The sequence below is a fragment of the Notolabrus celidotus genome, chromosome 21 (genome assembly GCF_009762535.1).
Source record: "Notolabrus celidotus isolate fNotCel1 chromosome 21, fNotCel1.pri, whole genome shotgun sequence".
In the NCBI taxonomy this organism is placed as follows: domain Eukaryota; kingdom Metazoa; phylum Chordata; class Actinopteri; order Labriformes; family Labridae; genus Notolabrus; species Notolabrus celidotus.
In genome coordinates this window covers 6,968,630-6,987,397 of record NC_048292.1, presented here as the reverse complement: position 1 = coordinate 6,987,397, position 18,768 = coordinate 6,968,630, and the positions used below count along the sequence as shown (strand labels likewise).

Below are 18,768 nucleotides of genomic sequence, written 5' to 3'. Positions count from 1 at the left end.
AAAGATTATTTTAACCAGTATACCAAAAAGTGTATCTAAATCTGACTACCAACCAAAGCTCTAAGTGTTTAATATGAAATATATTTGAAAAATGACATGAATGTGAACAGAATGACACATATTTTGGGAGAAACATTTTTAAATAGAATCATTTAGACAGGATCAGTGGTTAGGCTTGTACTTCATGAAATCACACAAAAAAATATCACTTCTAAATCTATGCTGTAACAGAAAACGTGACCATTTACATTAAGATAATTTTTTTAAATTTATTAGTTTCTCATCCTCGCAGGAAACGCATGTGGTTTCCGTTTTATATTATTTTGAAAATCTTCCCGGAAGTACAAGCGGGCGTTATGTGACAACTACGGTGACTTCACAATTCTATTCTGACTTCTGATTGGACGATCAAACTCACGCGATTTCAGACCAATGAGCGATCAGCTAGGCGGGGCAAGAAATCATATATAGATGGAGATTCTGCCAACTGAGTCATCTTCTATCTTATCTTACAAGAAGGAAAATTCAACCATGTCTGGAAGAGGAAAATCAGGAAAGGCAAGAGCAAAGGCCAAGAGCCGATCTTCTCGTGCTGGACTCCAGTTCCCGGTCGGTCGTGTCCACAGACTGCTGAGGAAGGGTAACTATGCTAAGCGTGTCGGTGCAGGAGGACCAGTGTATCTGGCTGCAGTGCTCGAGTACCTGACCGCTGAGATCCTGGAGCTGGCTGGAAACGCAGCGCGTGACAACAAGAAGACCAGAATCATCCCCCGTCACCTGCAGCTGGCAGTCCGCAACGACGAGGAGCTGAACAAGCTGCTCGGTGGGGTGACCATCGCTCAGGGCGGCGTGCTGCCCAACATCCAGGCCGTCCTCCTGCCCAAGAAGACCGAGAAGGCCCCAAAGAAGTAAATCTCTGATATCCACAATAAACCAAAGGCTCTTTTAAGAGCCACCCACTCTTATCTAACGAGCTGATCCTCATTTAGATCTGTGAAGCGTTTTCTATCGTTTGCATCAAAGGCTGGTTAAATAAAGCGGCCTGCACTAACGGCCCCTACTCCCTCCCTAGTCCCTACTGCTACCCTACTGAAAATTCAACATTCAGGAAAGCTATTTTGCAAGTGCGCATATTGAATTTGATAAGACACTAAAGGAAATAAATTGAGAGTTAATTTGCTAGGTTAGATGACTCAAAAATTCCATTACTAGCTTTAGGTATTATCAATCAATTGAAGTGTGGTGGCTTTTTTCAAAATGACTACTAATTAGGATATGAAAAATGTATCTATTAAAAATATATTTTAAAAGGAAATGTGTTTTTCAAAAACTTTAAAAACAGATATCTGTTTTTGCAAATTAGCTCTTCAAACATAGAAACTTTGATTGAAATGTATCTACAAATTATTAAAATAAAAATACAACAATTTGTCTGTACAGAGTATAGAAGTAAAATACACAAGTAAAATTAGCCCAATAGTGCTCATTTAGCAAAGTAATATAATACATGTGTTAGATTACAATATTGCACATGTAATTCAAATATATTCCTAAATCCATAAAATATGTGGGTTATTCCTCAACATTTAATGAATATACGGTTGCAAAATTTTGAATTCTGGGGAAAAAAATAACAAATATAATGTCAAAGTAAAGGACAATTGTGCCTCTGCAAATTCAAATGCAATACTTGACGGTTGCATTTTGGAGGGAAGAGGTGTAACCATGAGTTTGTAAACAGCTGACATTAATAATGCCAACGTTTATCATATTGTTATTACAGAAAAATTAACTTATCCTAGGATCAGTTAAATAAGCCCAAGCCAGAGGGCAGATTTAGCAAATGAATATAATAATAAATTATGTCATGTATTAGATCACAATATTGCACATGGTTATTGAAATGTGTTCCTAAATCCATATGTGGGTTATTCCTCTCCATTAATTAACTATATGGTTGCAAAATATCAAATTCTGAAGGAAAAATAAAGAAACTAATGTCAAAGTAAAAGACAATTGTGTCCCTGCAAATTCAAATGCAATATTTGACAGTTGCATTTTGGAGGGAAGGGGTGTAAACCATGAGTTTGGAAACAGCTGACATTAATAATGCCAACGTTATTATATTTTATATTACAGAAAAATGTACTGATCCTCAAGTGAGATGTCCTAATATCTATTTTACCTGAATCCTTGCCAATTAACTAGTTTTTATAAAAAAAACATTTAGCTTCAGAATCAGAATCAGAAATACGTTATTTATCCCTGGGGGAAATTCATACACAATAAGTAAGAATATCTAATAATATTAATAGAAGAATTAATTCGTAAGATAGAAACACTAATACAATGAAAATATTAATAATTAAAGTCATATAAAAACAGAAGACAGATTAAGTTATGTAGAAAACAAATGGTTGAAGTCCCCCTGAAAAATATGAAAGTAATAAATGATGACAAATCAATACATTAGAGTAATAAATAAATAAATGATAATGATTAATGAAAAGATATACATTTATGTATAAATCCAACATTCGGTGCCATTGTAATCAACAGAGCTCTCTGAAATTCCCATCTATCAAACCCAAACACTCACCTCTGATTATGCAAATAAAACTTTTATTATAATTCGAGGACCGTTTAAGAAACAGTTGTGAAGCTGCGCCTTATCAGAGCTTTGAGAGGCTGTTTCTACCAACATATTGAATATTAATTTGAAAATATTTTGGAGGGAATTTCTTTCTACACCGGAAGTGTAATGGCTTACATTCTGTAGCTTGAAAGCGGATAGGATAACTGGCGGGCTCTGCGCGAGCTGCTTTGTTCTGTGACGTCCGCCAGCAGGCTTTAAATACGGACGCTTTCGCAAGGAGGGGCATCAGTTTGTCTTCTCAGTCTCACTGAAACTTGAAAATGTCTGGACGTGGAAAGGGAGGAAAGGGACTCGGAAAAGGAGGCGCCAAGCGTCACCGTAAAGTCCTCCGTGATAACATCCAGGGAATCACCAAGCCCGCCATCCGCCGTCTGGCTCGCCGTGGCGGAGTCAAGCGTATCTCCGGCCTCATCTACGAGGAGACCCGTGGGGTGCTCAAGGTGTTCCTGGAGAATGTCATCCGTGATGCCGTCACCTACACCGAGCACGCCAAGAGGAAGACCGTCACCGCCATGGATGTGGTGTACGCCCTGAAGAGACAGGGTCGCACTCTGTACGGCTTCGGCGGTTAAACAAGACCTCACTTCAACAACAACAACGAAAACCAACGGCTCTTTTAAGAGCCACCAACTACAACTACAGAGCTCATCCTGTATTATTATACTAGTAGAACTAAAATGAAGAAATAAGAATGACACTTAATCATATCAATCAATAGAAGACTACAATTCTAGATGTTAGTGTAAATGGATAAGTAAGCATATTTTTATCATAGCAGTACGTAATAATATGCAATTTAAGACTGATTTTTTTTTTTAATGTCACTCTAATTCAATTCAATATGACCATTATCAATATTCTTAGACGGTCTGCATCAACAACATAGAAGCCATGTAAAAAAAAAGCCTTGTATGTTCATGCATACACATCCAAATGTATTTTAACCAATCACATGCTGAAGGGACCATTCACACCTCATAACTATCAGTCATTGGTTACCATATAGTCCTGCACCCCGTGGAGGTGAAGGCTGACAAGATAATTATGGCCAAGCTCTCGTCTCTGATGGGACTTTTTTTTTTATATATATATATATATATTCATGTACTGTACACCTTGTTTGCTGCTGTGACTCCATGGATTTCCCCAGTCTTGGGACCAATAAAGGACTATACTAGTACTTTATGTTTGGAAAGTGTATTATAAATATCTTAATATAATAGAAATTGTCTATTTTACAGAAGATGCTAAATAACATGTGATTACAATGTGTAGATGTTATTTAGCATCTTCTGTAAAATAGACAATTTGTGTAGATGCAGTAAGAGAGTGAAGAGCCACCCACTACAACAATCTACATTTATGTGATTATATCAGTAATACCACTGCAAACAATCAATATTTACCTTTCTTTAAATAATTACGATTGGAGACTACAGATGAATACTATGTGTTTTCAATGCATTTCAGGGTAAAGAGTACTACAATGTTTATATAAAACACTTAATTTCAATAAAACAATGGAGTGGTAAATGTTCTAAAATTCACAAAAAGCCATTGGTTAAAGGAGCCTCTTTCACAACCATCTTGTGGTAAATGGCTAATTGACATGATCCATATTCAGGTTTTTCATTTCATGCAATCAGAAAGCTCATTCAATAAAGCATGGTTATTTTGTTCTTGTTCAAATCCTACTTTAACTGAAATATTTTTACTATAGTAGCAGCCTCTCCATTTAATGTTTTATTTCCATCCTGAAGTGCAAGTCATTTTTAATAATATAATACTATTTTATATACTTCCCAGTTGTGGGAAAAATAAAAGATAAAGATTGTTTTATCTTATCTTATTTCAAAAGAAGGAATTTAAGATGCTGGTCTCCCACCCTCCTTTTCTTGAACCTCAGATTTTAAGGGTCTGTTTTATAAAATTAGCTGTTATTTCATATTACTATGCTTTACACTTGTTTTTTTTATTACTCAGTACAGCATTTTGTTGCTTGTATTGAAAAGTGCCACATGAATATATAACCATATTAATTATAGTTAGTATTTCATCGACTGATTCCACCTTCCTCATTGAAATGCTTAATTTCTGGAGTGAGCGTGTTTTCATGTAATTCAAGGAAAATCTCTTTATACAGAAGTAGGTGGCTCTTAAAAGAGCCGTTGTGTGTTTGATGGTTAAGGTAACTTAAGCCCTCTCTCCACGGATGCGTCTTGCCAGCTGTATGTCTTTGGGCATGATGGTGACCCTCTTGGCGTGGATGGCGCACAGGTTGGTGTCCTCGAACAGACCCACCAGGTAAGCCTCGCTGGCCTCCTGCAGGGCCATGACGGCGGAGCTCTGGAAGCGCAGATCGGTCTTGAAGTCCTGAGCGATCTCCCTGACCAGGCGCTGGAAGGGCAGCTTGCGGATGAGCAGCTCGGTGGACTTCTGGTAGCGGCGGATCTCTCTGAGAGCCACGGTCCCGGGCCTGTAACGATGGGGCTTCTTCACGCCGCCGGTGGCCGGGGCGCTTTTGCGGGCAGCCTTGGTGGCCAGCTGCTTCCTGGGGGCTTTGCCTCCTGTGGACTTACGGGCGGTCTGCTTGGTTCTTGCCATTTTCTCCTGAGTAGAATCAAAGATGTCAAGGACTGCTGAGCGAGTCGTTTATATACGGAACGGCAGCGCGCGGGCAACGCTGATTGGGCTAAGACTCGCACGTGACTTCCTCCTCACCAACCAATGAGGGAGAACAAATCTAAAACTTTAAATTTACCGCTCAATGATGAGGGCAGCTTCTTAACAGTCCCTTTGTTGTGGTTATTTTAGTGTTTATACGTCTATACAGAAAGATGATAATAATATAACAGAAATATTAAACTTGAAATATAATTATAAAACGCGAAACTACATGAAACAATAATAAAACAATACATAAATAACATGAAGTGGAATGAAATGTGTGGTTGATTCAAACAAAGCATTGTTCTATTGCATTATACATGAAAAAACCCTATACAATGTATACAATGGCATTTATTTGTATGCACTTTTCAAGCTTTTTGACCGTTTTGGATTATCTGATCCTCTAACAAAAAGTCACATGTTGAAATAATATAAATGAAAAGATCTTAAAAAAAAATATATTCTGACTGCAGACTGAAAGTATAACTGAATAGATATTTTTATCCTAATCAAAGACTAGTACATGCAAACTGCATTATTATGCATTTGCCAACACTTATTTTTTGTGTTAACTCTAGTGTTTGCAGTTTTTTAATGCTGGCTGTTTATTGCTCGATGCAGAATGTGATTGCTTCAGGGAATATCACACAACATGAAAGCTGCCTGGCTTTTTATAAAAAAACAGGCAGAAAATGGCAAAGGGCCAATAATGTTGAATAACTGCCAGAAGTTGTGGCTAACTAGGAAATAGGGGTAGAGGCACTCACTCATAGCACACCTTTTTGACAATTCTACAGCCATAAAATCAAAATAAATCCAGGCAGCCTGAATATAATTATGATCTAAGAGGGAAGATTTTTTGCATGTTCATACTCACTGTAGCGATAATAAAACATTACCCTGATGCTTTGTTTATTTTACCAGTGTCCTATTGTGTGTTTATTCTTACTGCTTACTTTTGTGATATGTCCTGTAGCACTTTCTTGTCCAGGATGAGTGATAAACAAAATGCATTATTGTATTAATCATTACTCCAGGGAAGAAACATTGGATATGAATCTGAATGTGATATTATTGTCAAATTTCTACATTAGAATTAATTGATTGAGGCTGGTTTTCATTTTAAATAAAAAGACAGGTGTAGGTTTTATATACATATACATATATAAAATCAAAAACAGCTTGATAGGAACAGATTCTCTTTGGTTAAAGTGGGTGGCTCTTAAAAGAGCCTTTGGTTTATAGGAGTCAGGCAGCAGATGAATTTACTTGGAGCTGGTATACTTGGTCACAGCCTTGGTTCCCTCAGACACGGCGTGCTTGGCCAGCTCGCCGGGCAGCAGCAGGCGGACGGCGGTCTGGATCTCCCTGGAGGTGATGGTGGAGCGCTTGTTGTAGTGAGCCAGACGTGAAGCCTCACTGGCAATACGCTCAAAGATGTCATTCACGAAGGAGTTCATGATGCCCATCGCCTTGGAAGAGATCCCGGTGTCGGGGTGGACCTGCTTCATAACCTTGTAGACGTAGATGGAATAGCTCTCCTTCCTGGTCTTTCTCCTTTTCTTGCCGGGCTTGGCCGAAGTCTTGGACGCGGCTTTCTTGGAGCCCTTCTTGGGTGCGGGTTTAGCTGCTGGATCAGGCATGGTCTATCTTGAAGGTAGCGATTCAGAAAGAGTGCCGGAATAACGGTCAGCGGCTGTACTTAAAATGAGTTACATGCAAATCAAGTGTGGCGTCTCCACTCTGTGATTGGTTGATTCTCCAGCGTCACAGCGCCAGAATGCGGAAGTTCTTCAAGTCTGGCGCCCGCCTGTGATGGAGCTCATTTTTTCCCTCCTGATTGTGCAGTAATCTCGTGTAAACTTAAAAATCTGCAGTATTTACAGTTTGACAAGTTAATAAAACACAAATCTGCATATTTGTAACACACTTTATGATGTTAAACAGCTAATACACAATCAGGGGCAATTTGTATGTGTTATTAAGGCATGGGTGGCTTTTAACTTTTTAAACTTAAATGAATCATAATAATAATTTATTTATAGAGCGCTTTCAGTCAGTGCTTAAAGTGCTTTATAAAGCTTAAAAACAAATAACAAACAAAGACACAACACACCATTAGAAACATCAACCCTAAGCAACAGTAAACAGGTCGGTCTTCAGCTCTACTTTAACTTTAACCCTCCTCCCCCTCCTCCCTCATGTTCATCCTCCTCCCCTTACTTGAGTGTTCCCGGTCAAAATTGACCGGTCTGTTTTAACTGCACAAAACATTGCCAATGTCTCATAGTAGTGGTTAACATGAATAAATGCAGTGAAAATACAAATAGGCACTGAAAATGTATTCCAAACTGAACATGTAAGGAAAAAAAGAAATCGAAAACCAGAGACCAAACTGTGTGTGTGTGTGTGTGTGTGTGTGTGTGTGTGTGTGTGTGTGTGTGTGTGTGTGTGTGTGTGTGTGTGTGTGTGTGTGTGTGTGTGTGTGTGTGTGTGTGTGTGTGTGTGTGTGTTGGGGCGGTGTGTATGGGGATGTTTGCTCATCTGACCCATTCATTTCCTGGCGGTCACTTTTGACCGGGACCATCACAGGTGTAACAAGGTTGATCAAAACACTCAAAATCCAATGAAAGTAGTGATTATCACTTGTATATGTTCAAGTGCACAGTGTGAAGGATATCATGAGGCCTTGAGGCAATCAGATGTAAAACATAATATTTATGAGTTTTTAAGTTTTAAATTGGTCAGATGTGACCCAAACACGACAGAAAGGTTAAACACATCAACTGAACATGATAATCTAATGTCAGCAGGGAGACTGTTCCATAAAGTGGGTGCACAGAATGAAAAGGCCTGCTCACTAAAAGTCTTTTTAAGGACCTTAGGAACACTTAAAAGGCCTGTCCCCTGAGAACAGGCAACCAGTGAAGAGAGGAGAGCACTGGAGTTATGTGCTCAAACCTGTTTGACCCAGTCAGAAGGGGGGCTGCTGCATTCTGCACCATCTGCAGACCTCGTAATTAGCCAGTGGTGTCTCCCCTGTAGACCTGGGTTCCCTGCAGACTTGTGTAAAACCCAAAGTCACAAACCTTTGACAGCAATTTTAAACTTGATAAACATATAAAGTTTAAGTCAGTAGTTAAAACCAGTTTTTATCATCTGAGGCTTTTATCCAAATTTAAATCTGTTGTATCTTTAAATGATTTGACAAAAGACGAGGGGTGGCCAAGCTTTTTCAGTGGTAGCTCCTAAACTGTGGAATGAGCTACCCCCCAAGTCAAAATGCCCCCCACTCTGAATACTTTTAAATCAAATCTTAAAACTAATGTTTTACTCATTGCCTTGTAATACAGCATGAGAGTTTGTCTTGGTCTCTGTTTTAATTTACTGTATTTAAAATTGTACTATTATTTATTTCTACTGTTTGTATTTGTTGTGCAGCACTTTTTAAAATGTGCTATATAAATTAAATGGATTGGATTGGATTAGATATTCTCATGGTGTTGATCGATACCATGTCCTTCACACCTTAGTCACGCCTTGTTTCATAACCAGACACTTGTTTATGACCTGTTTAACTCAACTGTATTTATTCAGCACCTTTCATACATAAACACACGCAGCCTGAAGTGCTTCACACAATAACAGAGACAGAAAACAGCAATGGTAAAATTATAAAAGGCATGATTATACATAAAATACTTAAATGTGAATCCAATCAATACAGTAAAATTAATAAAATATGTAATAGTGGGAAAAAAAGTTGAAAATATGGTAGCATTAACAATATCAGATACAAGAAATAAATAGATACACATTAAATAAGAAATGAATGTTAAAGCAATGATTATGAAAATATGTTGTTTAAGTCTGTGAGCTTCGGTATGAGGAGACCAATTATTTTAGAAGCTGTAGTGGTTATGCGTGTGAGTTTGGCCTTGTTTCAAACAGATAACATGTTGGATCATGCTTTGATATATCAGCAGGAGGAGACAGGGGGCGACATAGAGTCATTTTTGTCACTGGTGTGCTGGTTGAAAGCGAATTGATAGTCCAATGATACTCGAGGTATTGAAAGCTATGGACTGTTTCTACAGCTTGTTGGTTGATGGTGGAGTGCTGAGGTGAGGAGGGGCTGATTCATAATTATTGAGCGGTCAGTGCGTCCGCCATCTTTTAAGCTATTCAGTCATATTGAATTGAATTCAACCTTTATTTAAACTTGAAAATCATTGGAGGGCAGGCCCTCATTTACCATGACCACAGGCATATAAAAGAAACATTAAACTGAATGACAAGCAAATTAAATAAATAACCCTAAATGTAATGTGATGTTACAACCATTGAAAAATAATGTTACACAAAGTCAGTGAAAACAGGTACAATCACTGGTTAAAAATAACGATTAAGAATGAATAAAAGAAACCAGTGCATTTTTTTTTTTTTTAAAAAAGGGCTTTGCAGTGAGAGTTCCATGCAGATAGTGCAAATACACAAATGCAGATTTTCCCAGCTCAGAATCAACTCGGGTAGTATGTATATATAGTTTAGTATAGGATGAGCTCTGTAGTTGTAGTGGGTGGCTCTTAAAAGAGCCGTTGGTTTTCGTTGTTGAGGTGAGATCTTGCTTAACCGCCGAAGCCGTACAGAGTGCGACCCTGTCTCTTCAGGGCGTACACCACATCCATGGCGGTGACGGTCTTCCTCTTGGCGTGCTCGGTGTAGGTGACGGCATCACGGATGACATTCTCCAGGAACACCTTGAGCACCCCACGGGTCTCCTCATAGATGAGGCCGGAGATACGCTTGACTCCGCCACGGCGAGCCAGACGGCGGATGGCGGGCTTGGTGATTCCCTGGATGTTATCACGGAGGACTTTACGGTGACGCTTGGCGCCTCCTTTTCCCAGTCCCTTTCCTCCCTTTCCACGTCCAGACATTTTCAAGTTTCAGTGAGACTGAGAAGACAAACTGATGCCCCTCCTAGAGAAAGCGTCCGTATTTAAAGCCTGCTGGCGGACGTCACAGAACAAAAGCAGCTCGCGCTCAGCCCGCCAATTTTTCTCTTCCGCATTCCAGGCTGAGGACTAACAGCTGCTGCCTTTGCTGTTGAATTAAAGCCTTCAAAATAAAAGCAGAACATATTGCAGTGACGCCATTATTACCCATAGGCTATTTTTCTTTTTCTTTCTTTTTCTTTCTTTTTCTTTCTTTTTCTTTCTTTTTCTTTCTTTTTCTTTCTTTTTCTTTCTCTTTCTTTCCTTTACTTCAGTTTATCTTTACTTTATATTTATTTATTTACCTCTGTCTTTCTTCTTATTTATCTACTCCCTTATTTCTTTATGTATTTATTTTGGTGCCTTGGTCCACAGTATCCTGTAACCTCTTGAGTCCTCTGCCTCCCTCCTCCTCCTTCCACCACAGATCAATATGGACAGAAAAGGGTTACAACACCTTGAGCTGTCCAACCAGGCTCAAGAATCACCTTAGCCTTGACCCATATACTCTTATAACTTGGGGTGATAGTGTTCAATAAGGTGGTAACACTACTGAATCTGGTCAACTTTGCATTATGCTTTTATTTCTAACCTTTATTCAACCAGGAAATGCTCATTGAGTTTAGATATCTCTTTTTCCAAGAGAGTCCTTGCCAAGATAGGCAGCAGCACAGTTACAGAGTTACAAATAGATAATATACAAATAGCAGACGCATACAACAGCTTCACAACAAATATCTTACATTATCATTTAAACAAAACATCTGCAGACAGATGCGTCAGCCTCCAACTCATGTAAGGACCGCTTAAAAGCACAAAAAAATGATGAGACCACAAAGTTTCAGATCCTTTTGTAAGGTATTCCAGGTCGAGAGTTCCGGCCCCTTAGAACACATAGTAATAGGAGATCCTGTGATCATGATTATGAGTTCCTGAGCTCTTTTGTGCAATGTAGGTGAGGAGGTAAGATTGAAGTAGACCTAAGATGCACTTATAGATTAAAAGATGCCAATGTTTTGGCCTGCGTGATGATAGGGAACACCATCCTACTCTTGAGTACAGCACGCATTGATGAGTCATAGTTTAAAAATTGGTGATAAACCTCAAAGCTCCATGGTACACGGTATCCATAATATGCTTTGTAAGCAGTTTAGCAAGATGGGTGCAGTCCACACTGGGTGTCTAGCTTTGGATAGCTTGCTAATATTTATGTTATTACTATCACGTAAGGTTATTACAGTATTACTTTATTGCTAAAACATTTGTTTAAACATTCACGCTTTCCTCAATATAAAACCTAATTTTCAAATTACATTCACCAAACCTCTATCTCTTCCTGCAAATCCAAACAATGTTGTCAGATCATACGCCAAGTCAATCAAAAAATAATAAATACTGAGCACTTATTACACACTACATTACATTTGTTTTTAAAAAAACGCTATTCTCAGGACATGAAGCTGTAGAAATAGTGTTTATTTTTTACAGTAGGATACATTTTTTTTTTTTAATTTAGCACCTGTATACTGTACAAAAAAATAAAGTAAAACTTATATAAATGAGAAGCACATTACAGTGTAATCCACAAAATCAAACTGAAGTATTTATGGTATCTACAATCATTCAAAACATGGGAGAAAAAGGTTTAGTATTTTAGCATCTCCTTATTAAAAGGACAACTGAAGATATATCTATTTATCTATATTTATTATTTATGTGTTTTTCTAAGTGTTTTTCTAAATGTATTTCAGTGTTCAAAAAAAAGGCCATCAAATAATCTGCATATTAAAGTCGTTAAATGAACATGTTTTTCATGGGAGCCGTCGTTCAGACTTTGCATTTTATTCATTTTTAAATCACTGTAAGTATTGGTATCAGATAAATTGTGAATAAAGTAATCCGTATTGTATTGAACCATCAAGTGTGGTATCGTCCAGCACTAGTGACCAACAATCTTTATTGCTGATGCCTTGGAGGGAAATCATGTCAGTATCAGTTTAAATCACCTACAGGCGAAGCAAACAGGAGTTAGTCAGCATTTTTGAGACAATCTTCACACTCCTGTAAACGAACTGACAACACAGTCAGTCCTGTGGATAATTAAGTAATTTATTAAGTAAATTAATATTATACATTGATAATAATAATTAATAAAGTTAAAACAATTCTAAAATATAATATAATAATAATAATAATAATAATAATAATAATAATAATAATTAATAAGGTTAAAATAATTATAAAATAATTATATAATATATTGTTAATTAAGTACGAGGAAAGCATCTTTATGGTAGAGCTGGGTGGCTCTTAAAAGAGCCTTTGGTTTATTGTGGCTGTCAGAGATTTACTTCTTTGGGGCCTTCTCGGTCTTCTTGGGCAGGAGGACGGCCTGGATGTTGGGTAGCACGCCGCCCTGAGCGATGGTCACCCCACCGAGCAGCTTGTTCAGCTCCTCGTCGTTGCGGACTGCCAGCTGCAGGTGACGGGGGATGATCCTGGTCTTCTTGTTGTCACGAGCTGCGTTTCCAGCCAGCTCCAGGATCTCAGCGGTCAGGTACTCGAGCACTGCAGCCAGATACACTGGTCCTCCTGCACCGACACGCTTAGCATAGTTGCCCTTCCTCAGCAGTCTGTGGACACGACCGACCGGGAACTGGAGTCCAGCACGAGAAGATCGGCTCTTCGCCTTTGCTCTCACCTTCCCTGTCTTACCGCGGCCGGACATTTTGATATCCGATGATTGATCCTCTCACAACAAAATTAAATGTATTTAGAAGGCAGTTGACGCATCTCGAGTCTCATGTGTTTATATAGTACTACCTTCTAGCATTTCATTGGTCATTCACAGCCTTAGCCTTATCGTCCAATCAGCAACGTTATAAAGTGTCACGTCACATGTATGTAAGTTCGGGACTTCCGCACAAAAAGTTTGGGACTCTTCAAAATAAATCTCAACAAAATGAATGTCAATTAAAAACATTAAGAAATATCAATATACAAAAATAAAAAAAAGGAAAATTGACATCCACAACACGACTGTGATGATATATAAAAAACATGCATTTATAACTAATTATATACATGAAGTATGAAAAAATAACCTATTATTGTAACATTAAGCAGGCCTTCCTATAAACACCCAACATCCAAAAGCAGCTAATAATTACATGTTTGTATATTTATGTCTACCTGACATTTTTAGTCACTTACAAAAAAATATAATTCATAAATAAATAAATAAATAAAAATCTCATATATTAATGTCTCTGAGTGTGTTTTTATACTGTTTGTTCTCATATAAAACCTGGTATCTGTATATTTGCTATATTCTATTTTATATTCAATTTTTATTATCATGATAATGATGATGATGATGTTTTTATTATTATTATTATTATTATTATTAGTATTAGTATTAGTAGTAGTAGTATTAGTATTAGTATTAGTAGTAGTAGTAGCAGTAGCAGTAGTAGTAATAATAATAATAATAATAATAATAATAATAATAATAATAATAATAATAATAATAATAATAATAATACATTTTATTTAAAGGCGCCTTTCTCTGCACTCAAGGACACCACAAAGATATATAAATATATATATATATATATATATATATATATACATATATATACAGTATATACATACATACACAAATTTTCATCAAAGGAAAAAAAAATCAAAATCAAAATGAAAACAATATAAACTGACAATGTGGTAAGATAATAGAAACAATAAAAAGTGACAGTGCAATTGGAGTCATACGGAGTAGGTTGTTTTAAACAGATGTGTTTTGAGTTGTGATTTGAATTGGTGGAAAGAATCAGTGTTTCTGAGTTGAGGTAGTAATGAGTTCCAGAGACAGGGCGCAGAGCGACTGAATGCTCGGCTCCCCGTAGTGGTGAGACGGGTGTAGTAGTAGTAGTATATTTTTTAAACTATGTAAGTACATTATTTTATGGTCATGTCGCCTGTTGTAAGCTGCTGGAACATCTAATGGATAAATAAATAAATAAATAAATACTTAAATAAATAAATAAATAAATAAATAAATAGTACTACAACTAATAATAATAAAAGCAGCATTCAGTGCGCTTTTAAGGAAACTTTATATATTATAAATCATGTTTTACGGCATAAAATGAAATGTCCCCTTCAAAGAGGGAGAGAGACTGCTGCTGCAAATATCTATTTCAGACTCATAGGTCCAAAGCATCATAAAAGAAAGTGGATAAAAGCTAGAAATAAATAATAACAGATACAATACAGGTCAAAAATATCTCGTGTCACTTCATGTGGGCTGAGTGAGCTCCTTCAAAATGTCATTATCTGAATCAACAAGGCGACACATACATGTATTCATAACATCTCTTAGCATTGCATGAAATATAGAGCAAACACAGCTTGCACTTGTCCATTTTGGTAATTTGAGAAAGATTCTATGCAAACTTTCTTCATTCAGTAAAACTAAATAACACAATCATGATTAAATACCCCGACCACAGCTTTAGTGAGGACTGTGTGGACCCCAGCTGCGCCTAGCTGGCAGCTGCTGTAACAGAAACATACCAACACACGGCGCACAGGGTGTCCTTGTTATCTGTCTGCTAACAGATGCTTGTAACGTTACTCTGGAGAATGTTTTCAGCTTAGTTAAGCGGCACAGTCACGATGCCTCACTGCTATCTTAAAAAGGAACCTTTAGCACTTTTATCATTTTGTATCATGTCTACTGATTTGATCATTTGTTTTGTTATACTAGTTTTAGGATACTTTAGTACAGGGGTTCCCAAAGTGTGGGTTGGGACCCTCTTGGGGGGGTCGCAAGACACAAATGGAGGGTCTAGAGATGTCTTCGGAATTATAATTTTTCAATTATCTAAACAAAAAGCACATTTTACACATTATAGTAAAAAAATATCCACAAAAGCATTAGCTAATCTTGAAATAAAATGAGTTTTCTGCCTTTCTTTTTACCAGATGAATCCTAAGTTTAGGGTTAGTGAACAGTTAATTATCAAAAGCATCAGTAGCAGCAGGTTAATTCATAGCGGCACAGGAAACACAGACACATGCTCATGTAGGTAGGCTAATTTTCTGCAGACCAGCTAAATGAAGCCACATTAAATCACTTTGAGGGACAGTGGGGGTCAAAAGACTTAGGCACCAGTATTTTGGAGGTTGCGGGCTGAAAAGTTTGGGAACCCCTGCTTAGTACATTTTGTTTGTTCTGTCTTGTAACTCTGTAATGATGAAGTATACCTCCAGGTACAAATAATGTCACTTGAACCTGATCATAACAAAATTGGTGATTGGGTTGAACTGCAGACAAATAACATCCCCTTTATCTCAGTCTTGTGGGTCAGCATTTCAGCTCATAAAATCCAGACTTCTTGATAAACCAGGAAGATCACCTCCCTTTACTCATGTAAAAAACTACAAATTAAATCTTGATCACATATGAACTCATTTCAGAAAGTAGAATTAACAGTTTAATTTATGCTAACTTTAGTAATAATAATTTTGTTTTCCTTTTACATTCCATTTCCACTACACATTGTTGCATGCAGGGAATCAGGTGTTAGATGACTACTGTTCTCCTGCAGGGGGCGCCCAAGACACCGTTTTAAAAGATACTACTTGTGTTGCCTCCAGGCTGCACTGGATATCCACCTAAACTTTAAGAGGCCATGCTTTTGAACTTTTATTTAATAAAATACAATATATATATATATATAAACACCAGTGAGATATATGAAACTAAAGAACTAGCTTACAAGTGTGGTGGGAAAAATACAGACATGATAGTATGTTGTTCTTGCTTTGATCAGAAGCTAGAAACATTCACACATACCAAACCTCCTGTGATTTGCATACTGTTATCTGTTCCCATGGCTGAGGAGCAGACCATAAGGTGAGAAGTCAGGAAGGTGACCAGGAAGCAAGAGGTGATAAGAAACTCTCTTGTTTGTCTTACAGTTCTTTGAAGATGCTTAATGATGTGTTAATACTATTCTCTGAAGAGGATAAGTAACGTGTTGTATCTTCACTCTGGGTCAGTTGAGCAGACCTTGTCTCGGTTGTTAGATCACTCTGCCATCTGACCGCTTTGCAAAGCTTACTGAAGGCCGGAATAAAGCTCACAAAGACAAACCGTTGTTTTTTGAGTCTATCATTTCCAGATTTCCACCACACAAGCTAGTGGTCAAAATGTACATTTGTACATTCTCTGTGTGCTCTTGCCCTACAATGCAGTTCCTCCTTTTATCACACCTACCTCTCTAACAGCTAACAGGATACACACTGTCTACCTGCAAAGTGAGAGATTGAGATATTCTAGCTATGATATTTTTTGACTAAGCTGTGTTCATTAAATTGATACATTAAAAAAGATGGGTGACTTGAAGATGGGCGTGTGCTTGAGCGATGGATTTGAGCTAGAAACAGATGGCGAAGAACACAATCAGTGAAGCTAAAGAGGGATTTTCTGTAGAGGAATCCTACATGTTCAAAGAAAAGCTCCAAATAATGCCTGCTGAGCACAACTGGGACGTTTCCCATTACTGTTAAACATTCAAATTTTGGACACATCTAAATTTAAGCCCATAAGACTCACTTCAATATAAAACACTAAAAACCCAAGAGCTGAACCCTGAAAACTGTCCCCTCAGTCAGCTGGTGAGGAAGCTAATCAGCCAGACTCCATCAGCACTGATCCAAAACACAACCAAATTAAACTCATCATGAAGCACTCCAAAGATCTGTATTTAGAACACTGGAGAAACCAAAGACTCAAAAGTAGAATTAATTGTTATTTGACCCTAAACTGTGATTATAAATGATCTGAATATCTGTACAGTGTCAGTAATACAGATGCGTTTTGTCTGTTTATGTACAGAACTCTGCATCAGCTGTGGTCGTTTTAAAGCACTTATAATAAGTTAATAAATGAGTTATACAACCTGGTGCATAACTTACCTATCTATTTATCAGATATGTTTACATAGTGTGTATACATATGTAATACTTCCTATATGTTATTTTTCATTGTACTCTATTTTAGTCTATCTTACCTTGTCATTGCTATTATTAATATTATTATATTTTTTAACTATGTTAGTTCCCTGTCCTTTGTTGTAAGCTGCTGTAACAATGGGGTCCAAGAAAATATATCTTATTTTAACAACCGAACCAGACACTGCTTCTTTTCCTCCCTGTAACCATTAAGTCTTTAAAGTAAACATGAATAAAAAGTTTGATAATAACTGTAGGAATCAGCTCTCTGTAAGATGTGGGTGGCTCTTAAAAGAGCCTTTTGTTTGTTGAAGGAATCTTGACAATTTACTTCTTGGCTGTTTTCTTTCCTGCCGTCTTTTTGACAGTTTTGGGTTTAGCGACCTTCTTGGCTGCCTTCTTCGGGGTGACTGCCTTCTTCTTGGGGGCAGCTGCTGCCTTCTTCTTCGGGCTCTTGGCGGGCTTCTTCGCCGGGGCTTTCTTCGCCGGTGATTTCTTAGCCGCCTTTTTCGGGGTGGCCTTTACTGCTTTCGCCTTCTTCGCGGGGGATTTCTTGGCGGGTGCAGTCTTCTTCGCTGCTGGCTTCTTGGCTTTGACTGCGGCCTTCTTTACTGGTTTCTTGGGTTTCTCGGCGGTCTTCTTCGCTGCTTTGAAGGACCCGGACGCGCCAATTCCCTTGATCTGAACGAGATCCTTCTTCTCGCACAGCTTCTTCACGGCGCGCTTGACCAATATTGGGTTCTCGACGCCCTTAGCGGCAAGAGTTTTCTTCAGGGCCACGTAGGAAACCCCTTTCCTCTCCTTGGAGCTGGACACGGCTTCCAGAACCATATCGCTGACGCTGGGTCCAACCTTCTTCTTTGCCGGCTTGGCGGCCTTCTTCTTCACTACCTTGGCTGGTGCGGCGGCGGGAGCCTCGACGGGGGCGGCGGGAGCGGTTTCTGCCATTGTCTTTGTTGAGTGTTTCTCTGGAGCTGATCACTGAGAAAGATGCTGGTGTCCCATCCAAGAGTGGAACTTAAACACACCATGAGAACCGTAGAGACTCAACTCGCTCTGCCGCTCACCCTTTCAGCGTTAAATCCGTGTCACCCTGTGTTTTCTCTCCACAAATAAAGCCATAAAATAAACATCTCCAAGAGGTCCTAATGTGTAAAAATGACTTTAACAGATAGAGAAGAAGTCTGTCTTCACATACATATCAAATGAAGCTTACATTAGATTTGTATTTTGATTTAGAAGCCTGTAAACCTAGTCAGAATAGTGCCACTCGGGACTTTGAACGGGAACTTTTCTTTATATTTTAGTTTCTAAAAACTTAAATACTAATCAGAAACCTGTAAAAACCAAATTAGTAATAAGATAAAGAGTTTGTTTCAAGGTTTAGTGAACAAAAATAAATCTACCCATTCTACTTTTGTTGTA

General features: G+C 38.1%; 7 protein-coding genes across 7 annotated transcripts; 2 read left to right on the top strand and 5 right to left on the bottom strand.

Moving 5' to 3' along the window:
* The first annotated feature begins 485 nt into the window (after nucleotides 1–485).
* Nucleotides 486–965, top strand: LOC117805261 (histone H2A-like). Its single transcript, XM_034673939.1, has one exon. The coding sequence runs from the start codon at nucleotides 532–534 to the stop codon at nucleotides 910–912; it is 381 nt and encodes a 126-aa protein (XP_034529830.1). The 5' UTR covers nucleotides 486–531; the 3' UTR covers nucleotides 913–965.
* Nucleotides 966–2,873: 1,908 nt separating this feature from the next.
* LOC117805270 (histone H4) lies at nucleotides 2,874–3,284 on the top strand. The gene has a single exon (XM_034673947.1). It carries the CDS (start codon nucleotides 2,917–2,919, stop codon nucleotides 3,226–3,228), a length of 312 nt encoding a protein of 103 aa, XP_034529838.1. The 5' UTR covers nucleotides 2,874–2,916; the 3' UTR covers nucleotides 3,229–3,284.
* A 1,520-nt stretch (nucleotides 3,285–4,804) lies between these two features.
* Nucleotides 4,805–5,265, bottom strand: LOC117805262 (histone H3). Its single transcript, XM_034673940.1, has one exon. It carries the CDS (start codon nucleotides 5,258–5,260, stop codon nucleotides 4,850–4,852), a length of 411 nt encoding a protein of 136 aa, XP_034529831.1. The 5' UTR covers nucleotides 5,261–5,265; the 3' UTR covers nucleotides 4,805–4,849.
* A 1,275-nt stretch (nucleotides 5,266–6,540) lies between these two features.
* Nucleotides 6,541–6,984, bottom strand: LOC117805265 (histone H2B 1/2-like). Its single transcript, XM_034673943.1, has one exon. The coding sequence runs from the start codon at nucleotides 6,967–6,969 to the stop codon at nucleotides 6,592–6,594; it is 378 nt and encodes a 125-aa protein (XP_034529834.1). The 5' UTR covers nucleotides 6,970–6,984; the 3' UTR covers nucleotides 6,541–6,591.
* Nucleotides 6,985–9,902: 2,918 nt separating this feature from the next.
* LOC117805269 (histone H4) lies at nucleotides 9,903–10,459 on the bottom strand. The gene has a single exon (XM_034673946.1). The coding sequence runs from the start codon at nucleotides 10,264–10,266 to the stop codon at nucleotides 9,955–9,957; it is 312 nt and encodes a 103-aa protein (XP_034529837.1). The 5' UTR covers nucleotides 10,267–10,459; the 3' UTR covers nucleotides 9,903–9,954.
* Nucleotides 10,460–12,598: 2,139 nt separating this feature from the next.
* On the bottom strand, nucleotides 12,599–13,091 carry LOC117805264 (histone H2A-like). The gene has a single exon (XM_034673942.1). The coding sequence runs from the start codon at nucleotides 13,049–13,051 to the stop codon at nucleotides 12,671–12,673; it is 381 nt and encodes a 126-aa protein (XP_034529833.1). The 5' UTR covers nucleotides 13,052–13,091; the 3' UTR covers nucleotides 12,599–12,670.
* A 4,530-nt stretch (nucleotides 13,092–17,621) lies between these two features.
* Nucleotides 17,622–18,339, bottom strand: LOC117805260 (histone H1-like). The gene has a single exon (XM_034673938.1). The coding sequence runs from the start codon at nucleotides 18,289–18,291 to the stop codon at nucleotides 17,671–17,673; it is 621 nt and encodes a 206-aa protein (XP_034529829.1). The 5' UTR covers nucleotides 18,292–18,339; the 3' UTR covers nucleotides 17,622–17,670.
* Between the last annotated feature and the right edge of the window lie 429 nt (nucleotides 18,340–18,768).